General features: G+C 31.5%; 1 protein-coding gene across 1 annotated transcript; it reads left to right on the top strand.

The window, feature by feature from the left end:
- Nucleotides 1-9,439: 9,439 nt before the first annotated feature.
- LOC139874900 (uncharacterized) lies at nucleotides 9,440-10,246 on the top strand. Its single transcript, XM_071862290.1, has 2 exons — nucleotides 9,440-9,679; nucleotides 9,743-10,246. The coding sequence occupies exons 1-2, from the start codon at nucleotides 9,440-9,442 to the stop codon at nucleotides 10,244-10,246; spliced, it is 744 nt and encodes a 247-aa protein (XP_071718391.1).
- Nucleotides 10,247-13,949: the final 3,703 nt, after the last annotated feature.

Below are 13,949 nucleotides of genomic sequence, written 5' to 3'. Positions count from 1 at the left end.
AGTCAATTTTGTCACAGCTCCACTTTGATTTCTCAGTAGGACCACTCTTATTATAACCTCGATATATATACCTTGTCCTTTCACCATTGTTACCGGAGAACCTTTCATATTCCACGACATCATGTACCAGCGGCTTGTCATCTTTTTGGCAGAAACCGCAATTAGTATTTTAAAAATCTCGCAAAACTTCTCAGTCATACCTATAACGTCTATTCCTAAGGATTTCATACTCCGAAGGTGAAGTTTCTGAAAAACACCCTGAATTATGAAGTAGTTCTTTAAATGCTGATGAAGCAGCGAAAATTGTAAACGATTTTAAACAGTCAAAAGTTTGATGATGAAGCACAGTGTGTCGATAAAACTCAGAAAAAGATAAGAGTTGGAACCGGAAAACGGTTTGAGCAAAGTATGAAAGAGGTTGTGGATAAATAACAAGAACTTATTCTGCTTTCAAAGGATTCAAACGATTCAGTGCCTGCTGAAACCATTAGTAAAAACCCTACCCCTTATTCTAAACCTCTCCCGATGATATTCTTCATCATCATCTTATCTTAGATATTATAAGATATCTTCATATCTTCCGTTATACATATTCTCCATATTTCTGGAGATATTTTCACAACTATTCTTATCTGAGAATATTTATCTCTCCGTAATATCTGCATTACAACATAAAAGAAACTGTGTCAATTTCTAAATTTTGAAACCTCCAAGTTTAAAATATGAATGTTTTAAAGTAGTGTTGGGAACTGATGCATGAATTAGTATAATATAATGAAACTTTATCAACTTCATTATATTACAGTAAGTCATGTTAAGTTTCTAATGGAATGTGATGATTCACAGTACCGTCATCATGTGCCATGTTACACGGCTCTTACCTTCTATCAAGTCTCCAAACATATTAGAACGTATCACCTTGATAGTTCTATTTTTTCGAATATTCGAGTAATTTAACGAATCAAGATCGTGCCATTACAATTTCATTCTAAAACCAATAGCTAGGTTCATTCCAAATTTCCTACCTACGAATTTCGGACCATTGTTCGCTTGGCTCGAGGACTGGAAGAAGAAATGAAGGGACAAACCCTCAGAATAGAAATAGGAACATAAACCACAGCAAATAAGAGAGAGCATTAACTGTGGATGACAATGATTTTAAGGGACGGAAGTAGGAACATCGAAATATAAGGGAAGGTATAAAACCTAACAAAAACCCCGAAACTACAAACCGTGCATATCAATACGTATTGCAACGTAAAGGCACGGGAGAATTAAAAACATTATAATTCCAAGGAAAGGATAAAAGAGAATAGATTCTTCTGGTGATAGATGAAAAAGAAGAATGAAAGATATGAAAGTTAGAAATATAACAAGGGTTAGAATGGGATGAAGCATATTAGCGAATGTCTTAAAGTAGGAACTAAAGAGAAAGAATAAAAGATGTGGGAAGAAAGAAAGGGAAGGAGGTAAATTTATAGTGAAATATTCGACAAAGAAATCAAAACAGATTGCGGCGTTAAATCAAAGAAGATCCTGATCGCCGCAAAACTAAATCTTATTACATAAGATTTTCTTTAAAACCCTTAAATCCCGGAAATCGATCATAATCACGTCATCAGTTACAACAATTCTATATTTACTCATTTCACTCTTTTGTGATTGCTTCGCTCGTGCGTCTCACATAACCAAATCGTTTTATCTAAATCTTTCAATAATGATAAAATTTCATTATTACCTCATATTCGTCATGAAAACATTCCTATTGTTATTTATGACAACCTCTACCAAATTTCGAGGACGAAATTTCTTTAACGGATGGGTACTGTAACGACCCGGAAATTTCCGACCAAATTTAAACTCTAATCTCTATATGGTTCCGACACGATAAGCAAAAACCCTAAAGTTGACCCGCACTTTTTCGATCGTTCTATACTTATAAGATTAATATTTACATAAATTAAACCTTACCAACATGATAAGCAATCCAAATTGTTGAGACTTATGTTTTCGAAAAGAGTTTTACACAACGTTTGACCGTCTAGTTTGACCGATGATATCACGAACTATATAACATATAATAATTATACGTTTGTGTATATATATGTATATATACATATTTAACATGGTTTATGGATGTATTAATATCTCATTTTGTATTAATAACAATAAGTTATAAGTATATTTTGAAACTACTAACTTAAGTTTTCAAAACAATAACCATACATAACGTTATTTGATATAAATACTTATGACTTATAATGTTTATACATATAACGTATAAGTAATGTATTTAATCACTTTTAAGGACTTAAATACATAAAACAATATAAGTATATTCACAAAAGATAGCTATATTTGAATCCTCGTTCCGTTTTCTCAAAGATTTCTACACGTATATTTAGGGTATATGTACCCGTATCATACGCAGCTTCTAGATGTATTTACTATTGGTATATACCAATAAAAATCTGCTCCTTAGCAGCCTTAAATGATTAAGAAACATGTGGAACCAACCATTTGTCAAGTAGCATGAATTATTTAGCAAGAAAACAAAGTTAGGTATCATTTTTTTTCTTTATATACTAAAAACGTTTTTATGCATGCACACCATTTCTTCACCCCATTTTCTCATACTTACACTCCCATTTCTCTCTCAAAATACTCTTAACTTCATACTTGATCATCTACAAGCATTTTCCCCATCATTTAGCTTCAAAAACCTTACTTAATCACCATAAGAAAACCATACAAAAACACTTCAAGAAATCCTTCCAAGAACACAAACTTACTTCCAATCTTTCATCCACTTCCATCACCCTTTTGGTTCTAGGTTCTTACTCCTCTTTTACAGCAACCTTGTCCAAGGAACTTGAGGTAGTAACTATGTTCATAACCTTATTCGATTCATATATATATATATATAGCTATCTTATTTTGTGGTATAAAATTTTAACAACAAGAACATAGTTTGAAAGTTTTCAAACTTGTTTGCAAACTAAATAGATCCTTCTAACTTAACTTTTAAAATAATTCAAGACCTGTAATATAACTTAAATATATGCTAATTTAACAAGGTAAAACTTGGTTTTTCAAAGAATACCTTAAAAACTGTTTTTACGACGTCGGAGTGCAACCGGGGACTGTTTTGGGTTGGATAATTAAAAACCATCTTAAACTTTGAATTGGAGGTTTATTTTCTGGAAAAATGATTTTTACTATAAATATGTTAACACATAAAAATTTCATGATTTAATTCAAAGTATAGGTATTTTTAGAAAAATGGTCATTAAATGATATTTTTGTAACAAAAATGTTTAACTTCATAAGTTTCACTAAAGTTTCACCTATGCCGTGTGATTTTGAATACAAACTAAGGTATTTACAGTTCATAGTCTTAAAGAGGGACTCGATCCAAGGAGATGGCAAGTTGAATCAACAAAAAAGGAGTTGTAACGAAGAAACTATGACCGAAACAAAATCGGATATCCAAGACTAGTTTAGCCACGAAAATAATTGGGAGAAATTAAATAAATCACATCTTTCTAAGATAACATGATATTTTATATATATGTACTCATAATTCAATTTTATATGGTTCAGGATTACTCGTAAACAATACGGGAAGATTAATCATAAGATCCCATGATTGTACGCAACACGTCATTTGACAACACCGGTACTTTATGTACGCAACACGTCATTTGACAACACCGGTACCGTGGGTCAAGATTAATCTCGACCAATACATATACGATGGGGGTTTTATTCATTTCATTGGGGGTTTATTAAACACCTAAAAATGAACCATTAAAATTGAATTACTAACATCGGACTGCTAACTACGGACTAAGGAATTATTAAAAGTATTAAAAGTATAACAAGTATATATATGTGACGATTGTTTAAAAATGAAAATATATTGATATATTATATATGGATAGGTTCGTGATATCAACCGGAAGACCAAGTCAAAATATTTATATCTTCAAGACAACAGTGAGTATATAGTCCCACTTTTAAACTCTAAATATTTCGGGATGAGAATACATGTATTTTATGTTTTTACGATATGGACACAAGTAACTGAAAAATATATTCTACGTTGAGTTGTACCACTGGCATACTTCCCTGTAGCTTGGTAACTAATATTTACAGCGGTATTGTAAACGCGAATCCTGTTGATAGATCTATCGGGCCTGACAACCCCAACCGGACTGGACGACCAGTATTCAACGGTTGCACAGTACTTCGTTTTGTGACTACACTTGGTACGGTGTAGTAAGATTTCATATTAAAGGGAATATGCGACGTGATTGAATGTTAAGTATGGTTACCAAGTGCTCAACCACTTAGAATATTTTTATGAAAATGTTTATATATGAAATCTTGTGGTCTATATATATATATATATCGCTGCCGGCATTAAACCTATATCTCACCAACTTTATGTTGACATTTTAAAGCATGTTATTCTCAGGTATGAATTAAGTCTTCCGCTGTGCATTAGCTCGTACTAAGGATACTACTTGAGGCTATTAAGGACTTATATCATAAGGCGTTGCATTCGAGTCATTGAAGTTCATAGAGACTATTATTAAGTAAATGGCGGTTTATGTCATTTGAATATTATGAAATGTCAGGCGATTATGTCAATTCTGGATGTAACTATAGATTGCCTTCTAAGAATAAATGCAATGTTTGTAAGATGTATCATATAGAGGGCAAGTACCTCGCAATGTTATCAACTATTGTAATTCGTTTGTAATCAATATGGACAACGTCCGGATGATTAGTTTCGGATCCTTTCACTCACCAACATTTTTGTTGACGTTTAAATCATATTTGTTGACTTCGTTCTTTAAAACGAGCTTCAAACATGCAACATAAAGAAGCATGTTATGTCTACGGGTTAGTAATGTTCGCTTCTCACCAAATCGAGAAAAAGAACATAGGATTGCAACTACTAAATAAAACATTCCCACAAGTGACGGATTCAGTAGTTGGGGTAAGAAATAAGATTTTTAGATTATTACAGGGCTGTTGGGCATTACGTAACCCCCGTCCTTTTGAAAACATTACAACATACTGCATAGCCAACGGTCACAACGGTTATTTTCCATAAGATCAAGCATGGGAAATAATACTAGTAAAACCCGAATGCATGACTTGTTTCTGGACTTATGAATTACGTGTCTTTATTGCCTTTGCTAAACGACTTGTGTATTAACTAGAATTGTTTTCACAACTGCCTTGTATTAAAGTTATTGTGTGCTATATTTCATACTATATGTAAAATAAAGGTATTGTAAGTTTGTAAAATATTGTATAAAAGTTTGAACGCGAAATATTAGTGTAATCAGTTTTTCATATAGAATTGTAGTAGTTGAATTGTATATTAGCTACTAAGTATGAACTTAACGGGTAGGTACTACCCGAATGAAAAGTTATAAAACGCTAATATGAAGAAAAAGATTTTATAAATAAGTTCATATTATGCTACGAAATACTATTGACTACTCTTAATATTCTATATGATTAACTTAATTCTTTTGGCTATTTTTGAAGGGAATGGCACCGACTACTCGTCAGAACTTGAACATGAGCGAGGAAGACTTTCGTGTTTTCCTTACAGCAAACATAGCCGCAGTACAGGCTGCGATGCAAAATAACAATAACTCTGGATCTAGTAGTGGAACTAATTCCACAAGAAATCGTGTAGGATGCTCCTACAAAGAATTCATTGCCTGCAAACCTCTGAAATTCGATGGAACCGAGGGTCCAATTGGATTAAAACGGTGGACCGAGAAGGTCGAATCGGTGTTTACCATAAGTAAGTGCACTGAAGAAGATAAAGTAAAGTACGCTACGCATACCTTCACAGGCATTGCGTTAACATGGTGGAATACCTATCTCGAGAAGGTGGGATAAGATACTGCCTACGCGCTACCGTGTTCGGCATTCAAACACCTGATGAATGAACAATATCGCCCCAGAAACGAGATCAATAAGCTCAAAGTAGAGCTTAGAGGATTACGAACGCAAGGATTCGACATTACCACGTATGAACGACGATTCACAGAGTTGTGCCTATTATGTCCAAGAGTGTTTGAAGATGAAGAAGAGAAGATCGACGCATTTGTTAAAGGGTTACAAGAAAGGATTCAAGAAGATGTGAGTTCACACGAGCCCGCCTCCATACAAAAGGTAAGCCATATGGCTCACAAACTAGTAAACCCGATTGAGGGAAGGATTAAGGAGCAGGCGGCCGAAGAGGCCAACATGAAACAGGTCAAGAGAAAGTGGGAAGAAGCCAGTGACAAGGGTCACCAATACAACAACAACAACAACAACAACAACAACAACAACAACAATCACAACCACAATCACAATAACAATCATAACAACCGCAACAACAATCGTAACAATAACCGCAAACCTAACAATAACTACAACAAATGTCCCAACAACAACAACAACAACAACTACAACAATCGTTTCAACAACAATGAAAATCCCAACAACAATCTCAACAACAACAATGACAACAAAAATCAAAAACAGCCATGCCAAAGGTGTGAAGAGCATCACCAGTAGGGGTGGCAATGGATTGGATATGGATCGGGTGATGACGTATCCATATCCATATCCATTTAGTTTTTGTTCATCCATATCCATATCCATATCCATTTAGTTTCAGATCATCCGTCCATATCCATATCCAATGGATTAAGCGGATTAATGGATATCCAATGGATATTAAAAAAAATGTTATAGTATTTTTTAATATGCGATTAAAACGTAAACGTAATATAGCAAAAATAAATATGACATGAAATTAAAAATTATATCCATAAAAATGTGTAATCTTTGTTGAAGATATAACAAAATTGCTAAACTTATTATAAAACATTGATTATAAAAAATTAAATATGAAATTTGTAAGTTTATTTTGTTAGATATACATGTCTTATTGTAATATATTATAGCTATTTTATTATAGGGTTGAAATCAAAATATAAATCTAATGGTAAATGAGCTTATAATAGTAAATATTAAGAATATATCTATATTTATGTATTTGTATACGTATTTCGGGTGGTAATGGATATATCCATGGATAAAACTTTTCATCCATGTCCATATCCATATCCATTTAGGTTCATCCATATCCGTATCCATATCCATTTATGTTCATCCATATCCATCACAAAGTGGGTGGATCGGGTGGATATCCACCGGATCGGGTGGTCATTGCCATCCCTAATCACCAGGGGTTCTGAACGACATTTTGCAACAGGTGTAAAAAAATGGTCATAGCGCGGCGAAGTGCGAGGTCTACGGACCAATGTATAACAGAATTAAAAGAACAAATAATGTCAGAAAAATAATGCCGCCATAGTTTGTTTTGGATGTGGAAAACCGGGCCACATTAATAGAGATTGCCCGAATAAAGGGAATACTAATGGGCAATGCCGCGGAAGAGTTTTCAATATTAATACGGCAGAAGGGCAGGAAGACCCGGAGCTTGTTACGGGTACGTTTCTTATTGATAATAAATCTGCTTATGTTTTATTTGATTCGGGTGCGGATTGAAGCTATATGAGTAGAGATTTTTGTGCTAAATTATGTTGTCCACCGACGCCCTTGGATAATAAATTTTTACTCGAATTAGCAAACGATAAATTAATTACAGCAGATAATATATGTCAAAATCGAGAAATTAAACTGGTTAGTGAAACGTTTAAGATTGATTTGATACCATTAGAGTTAGGGAGTTTTGATGTGATAATCGGCATGGACTGGTTGAAAAAGGAGAGAGTAGAAATTGTATGTTACAAAAATGCAATTCGCATTGTACGAGAAAAAAGAAAACCCTTAATAGTGTATGGAGAAAAGAGCAACGCGAAGTTAAATCTTATTAGTAACCTGATGGCGCAAAATAGAAAAGTAGAATTGAAAGTGTTTGTGATGTTAATAATGATAGATTCTATGGAGATCAAGTTGGTAACCAATTTGTGAAGCATTTTCAGGAGTTCTTGGGTGTTAATGGTCAATGCAGGCCTGTTGCTGAGATTGGTGATATTTTCTCTAAGAAACTAGCTACTGCAGAAGCACTGGAGATGGTGAGGCCTGTCACAAATGATGAGATTAGAAGTGCTATGTTTGATATAAATGAAAACAAAGCATCAGGGCCTGATGGTTATTCATCTTTATTTTTTAAGAAAGCCTGGAGTATCATTGGGAATGATGTTTGTGATGCCATTAAGGAATTTTTTGATAATGGTAAGCTGCTAAAAGAATTGAATGCTACACTTATAGCTTTAATTCCTAAAATGGATACTCCAAACAAGGTTTCTGATTATAGGCCTATTGCATGTTGCAATGTAGTGTATAAGTGTATTAGTAAGGTGATTACTAATAGGCTTAAATGTAGGTTAGATAACCTTTTGAGCTATAATCAGAGTGCTTTCATACCAAGCAGGTCCATTCATGATAATATCTTAGTTGCTCAGGAGGTTTTGAAGGGGTATAATAGGAGAAGTGGGACTAAGAGGTGTGCTTTAAAAATAGATATTCAAAAATCTTATGATACTGTAAATTGGTGTTTCCTTAAAGATGTGTTAAGCAACTTTGGGTTTCATGAGAAAATGATACAGTGGATTATGGCTTTTGTGATAAGCACTTCATTTTCTATTTGTGTGAATGGTGAAAGTGTAGGGTTTTTCAAAGGAAGGAGAGGTTTAAGGCAAGGAGACCCTATATCTCCTTATTTGTTCACTCTAGTTATGGAGGTGCTCTCTTTAATAATGGATTTTCATACTCATAATGCAATTGATTTCAAATATCACTATAAATCCAAAGGTATGAAATTAACACACATATGCTTTGCTGATGATTTACTTGTTTTTGCCATGGTGATGTGAGATCTATTAAAGTTATAAAGAAGGTGCTTGATGATTTTGGGCAAGTATGAGGCCTGCTGCCAAATATTCATAAAAGTACTATATTTTTTGGCAATGTTGATACTGTTACACAGCATAGTATTATTGAGGTGATGCCATTTGAGGTGGGTAAATTACCATTGAAGTACCTTGGGGTCCCTCTGTTAGCTAAGAAGTTAGGTATTAAAGATTGCAAAAGCCTAGTTGATAAAGTTATAATTAAGGTCAACAATTGGAAAACCAGAAAACTTTCTTATGCTGGTATATTACAATTAGTTGCTTCTGTTCTGACAGCACTGCAGACATACTGGGCTTCTGTGTATGTTTTACCATGTGGTGTTGTGGAATCTATTGATAGTTTGTTGAAGGGATTCCTTTGGTGCCAAGATATAAGTTCAAAAGGCAAGGCAAAAGTGGCCTGGAAGGATGTTTGTATCCCAAAGGAACAAGGGGGATTAGGTTTGAGACCTTTAAAGGATTAGAATGAAACTTGAATGGTTAAACAAATCTGGAGAATAGTTACTAAGGAGGATTCCTTATGGAGTAAGTGGGTTAATCCGATCAAATTAAAAAGTGTAAGTTTTTGGGATGTTAACCCTAGTCTAAGTGATAGTTGGGGATGGAAATACTTGTTAAAATTGAGAGAGAAAGTGAAGCCTCATGTGGATATTGATGGTGATATTTTTAGGTGGGTTACAAATGAGGGGAAGAAAACAGTGTTCTCAACTCAGCTGGTTTGGAAAGATTTTAGAATCAATAGAGGTACTGTTATCTAGCATTATATTGTATGGTTTAAGGGATTTGATCCTAAGCATGCATTTATTCTTTGGTTAGCTGTGTTAAACAGATTAAATACCCAAGATAGAATGATGAAATGGACATCTAATCAGGATTTAAAGTGTGTTTTTTGTGGTAAGGTAGCAGATTCTATCACTCATTTATTCTTTGGATGTGATTTCAGTTTAAAAATCTGGAAGTGTATGAAGGAAAAGATTTTGTATAGAGGTATTCCAGATAATCTGCCTGACATTATGCAGGGTATGGCTGTGTATCCTTATTCACGAAATATTTGGAGTATTATTAATAGACTTTTGATTGCTGCTAGTGTATACTTCATATGGCAAGAGAGAAATCATCATATTTTCAGGAAAGTGCAAAGAGATGAAGCTGCTATTTGTAAGGATATTCAGAACTTTATGCAGCTCAAGTTATTGACTTTTAAAGTCAAACAAAGCTGGGCTGTGAAAAGAGCTGCAAAAGTATGGGGATTGAAGTGTTTGAATTCAAGTTTTAGCATGTAATGGTTGTTTTTGTATTTGGTTTGTTGTATTGGTATTGTTGTTAGGCTTGGGTATGTCCAGCTCTTGTATTTGGTTTTAAAAATTAATATATTTTATTTTTGCCAAAAAAAATATATCCTAAATAAATCATAAATAAAAAGTTCAACTAATGAGTTATTGCCTAAATTGTAAAAAAATAATAAAAAAGTATTATTATTATTATTATTATTATTATTATTATTATTATTATTATTATTATTATTATTATTATTATTATTATTATTATTATTATTATTATTATTATTATACATTTTAGTTATATTATATGATTAATAATCAAGTTTATGTTTATTTTTATAAAATTAAAAAGGCATAAATTAATTTTCACCTAATTAATAAGCAATAAACGTATGAACCTTTCATCTTCGTATTGAAGTAAGTTATTTGTTTAACCTATAAAGATGAATGTCATCTCCTTTTTTTCATATCAATCATACAATTAGAAATACACGCATATTATTATAAGATGGTTAAAATGATTTTCTTTGGGCAAGTTTTGATTATCTACATAACAATTTATATGGAATATATATTGAATTTATTAAATATCATGTATCTTCTATTGCTTTGGTATGTCTACATTTGTGATGAAGTTTTTTATCGTTTCCTTTTTGTTTTATCTCATGATTTTATTATTTTTAATGTTAACATATATTATGATTATTATATTCTATATTTGTATTTGTATATTCAAGTTATGTATGATGAGGGTTTTTTATAACTTCATCTTTATGTAGATTATAGATATTATAAATGTATCCAAAAATATTATATATATATATATATATTTATATATATATATATATATATATATATATATATATATATATATATTATTTTTAATGTTAATATTATGATTATCACATTCTATATTTGTATTTATATATTCAAGTTATGTATCATGAGATTTTTTATAACTTTATTTTTATCTTTATTGTAGATTATATAAATATATCCTAAAACATTATAGACTTTTTTGCTCAGTTGGTCCTTCATTTATACACAAAATTGCAATCCAAGTCCCTCAAGTTTTTAATTGGATTTTCGAGTCCTTTTAATTGCATAATTTGGCAATCCACGTCCCTCCGTCTAACTTCCGTCTAAATTGGTCGTTAACCCTTGAGATGCGCATTGCATGTGAGCGTAAAATCGTCTTTTTATTATTCTTCATTAAAAATGAGGGACCACCAGTGCGAAATATAATTTATACATTTTTAATTTATATTTTTATAAAAATAAAAATAAAATACACACACACACACATATATATAAATATATATATATATATATATATATATATATATATATATATATATATATATATATATATATATATATATATATATATATAACATATATTTTTAATTAATATTTATATATATAAATTTCTACATATACAGAATACAAAATTAAAATCCAAATTATTAAATGCTTCTTGCTTGCTTGCTTGCTTGGTTTCTCATTGATAAAGTGCAAGATTCTTCTTCTTTGTTTCTTTTTTCCTGAAAGGCACTTCTTTGTTCTTTATTCCCTTTTGCAAACCCATTTGATTTACAACTGTAGTGACCCGAACCTTTTCCATATTTATATATATATATATATATATATATATATATATATATATATATATATATATATATATATATATATATATATATATATATATATATATATATTAATTGAGATTGATATTTACATGACTAAATGTTTCCAACGTGTTAAGCAATCAAACTTGTTAAGACTTGATTAAATGAAATAAGTTTCATATAGACAATTGATCACCCAAGTTGACCGGCGATTCACGATAGTTACAAATTTGTAAAAACTACATGTTGTGGTATATATAGACATATATATATGGTTGACATGAGATTATGATGAGTAAGTATCTCACTAAGTATATTAACAATGTGTGATATACATAAGAAATGAGATTACTAAGTTAAGAAACTCGAAATGATATATATAACGATTATCGTTATGATAACGTCTACTAAATACATATGTATCATATTAAGATATTGATACACTATATTTAACATGATAAAATGATATTTAAATATATCATTAAGTGTGTTAACAATGAACTACATATGTAAAAACAAGACTACTAACTCAAGAATTACGAAACGAGACTTATATGTAACGATTATCGTTGTAACGATATTTTAATTATATATCATATTAAGAGATATTCATACATCATAATATCATGATAATATAATAATTTAACATCTCATTTGATATAATAAACATTGGGTTAACAACGTTAATTGAGATCGTTAACTTAAAGGTTTCAAAACAACACTTACATGTAACGACTAGCGAAGACTTAACGACTCCATTAGAATGTATATACATGTTGTGTTTTGATATGTATTCTTACACTTTTGAAAGACTTCAAGACACATATCAAACTACTTCTACTTAACAAAAATGCTTACAATTACATCCTCGTTCAGTTTCATCAACAATTCTACTCGTATGCACCCGTATTCGTACTCGTACAATACACAGCTTTTAGATGTATGTACTATTGGTATATACACTCCAATGATCAGCTCTTAGCAGCCCATTTGAGTCACCTAACACATGTGGGAACCATCATTTGTCAACTAGCATGAAATATCTCATAAAATTACAAAAATATTACTAATCATTCATGACTTATTTACATGAAAACAAAATTACATATCCTTTATATCTAATCCATATACCAACGACCAAAAACACCTACAAATACTTTCATTCTTCAATTTTCTTCATCTAATTGATCTCTCTCAAGTTCCATCTTCACGTTCTAAGTGTTCTTCATAAATTCCATAAGTATAGTTTCATAAAAATCAAGAATACTTCCAAGTTTGCAAGTCTACTTCCAAGCTTTCTAATCCATTCCAAGTAATCATCTAAGATCAAGGAAACTTTGTTATTTATAGTAGGTTATCTTTTTAATTCAAGGTAATATTCATATTCAAACTTTGATTCAATTTCTACAACTATAACAATCTTATTTCGAGTGAAAATCTTACTTGAACTGTTTTCGAGTCATGATTCTGCTTCAAGAACTTTCAAGCCATCCAAGGATCCTTTTGAAATGTCCCGTTCTTATTGATTAAAAACGTTCCATATTAATTGATTTCGTTGCGAGGTTTTGACCTCTATATGAGACATTTTTCAAAGACTGCATTCATTTTTAAAACAAACCATAACCTTTATTTCATAAATAAAGGTTTAAAAAGCTTTACGTAGATTATCAAATAATGATAATCTAAAATATCCTGTTTACACATGACCATTACATAATGGTTTACAATACAAATATGTTACATCGAAATCAGTTTCTTGAATGCAGTTTTTACACAATATCATACAAACATGGACTCCAAATCTTGTCCTTATTTTAGTATGCAACAGCGGAAGCTCTTAGTATTCACCTGAGAATAAACATGCTTTAAACGTCAACAAAAATGTTGGTGAGTTATAGGTTTAACCTATATATATCAAATCGTAACAATAGACCACAAGATTTCATATTTCAATACACATCCCATACATAGAGATAAAAATCATTCATATGGTGAACACCTGGTAACCGACATTAACAAGATGCATATATAAGAATATCCCCATCATTCCGGGACACCCTTCGGATATGATATAAATT

This window comes from Rutidosis leptorrhynchoides, chromosome 11, assembly GCF_046630445.1.
Source record: "Rutidosis leptorrhynchoides isolate AG116_Rl617_1_P2 chromosome 11, CSIRO_AGI_Rlap_v1, whole genome shotgun sequence".
NCBI lineage: Eukaryota > Viridiplantae > Streptophyta > Magnoliopsida > Asterales > Asteraceae > Rutidosis > Rutidosis leptorrhynchoides.
Note: the sequence above shows the minus strand (reverse complement) of the source record. Positions and strands in the feature narration are given on the sequence as shown.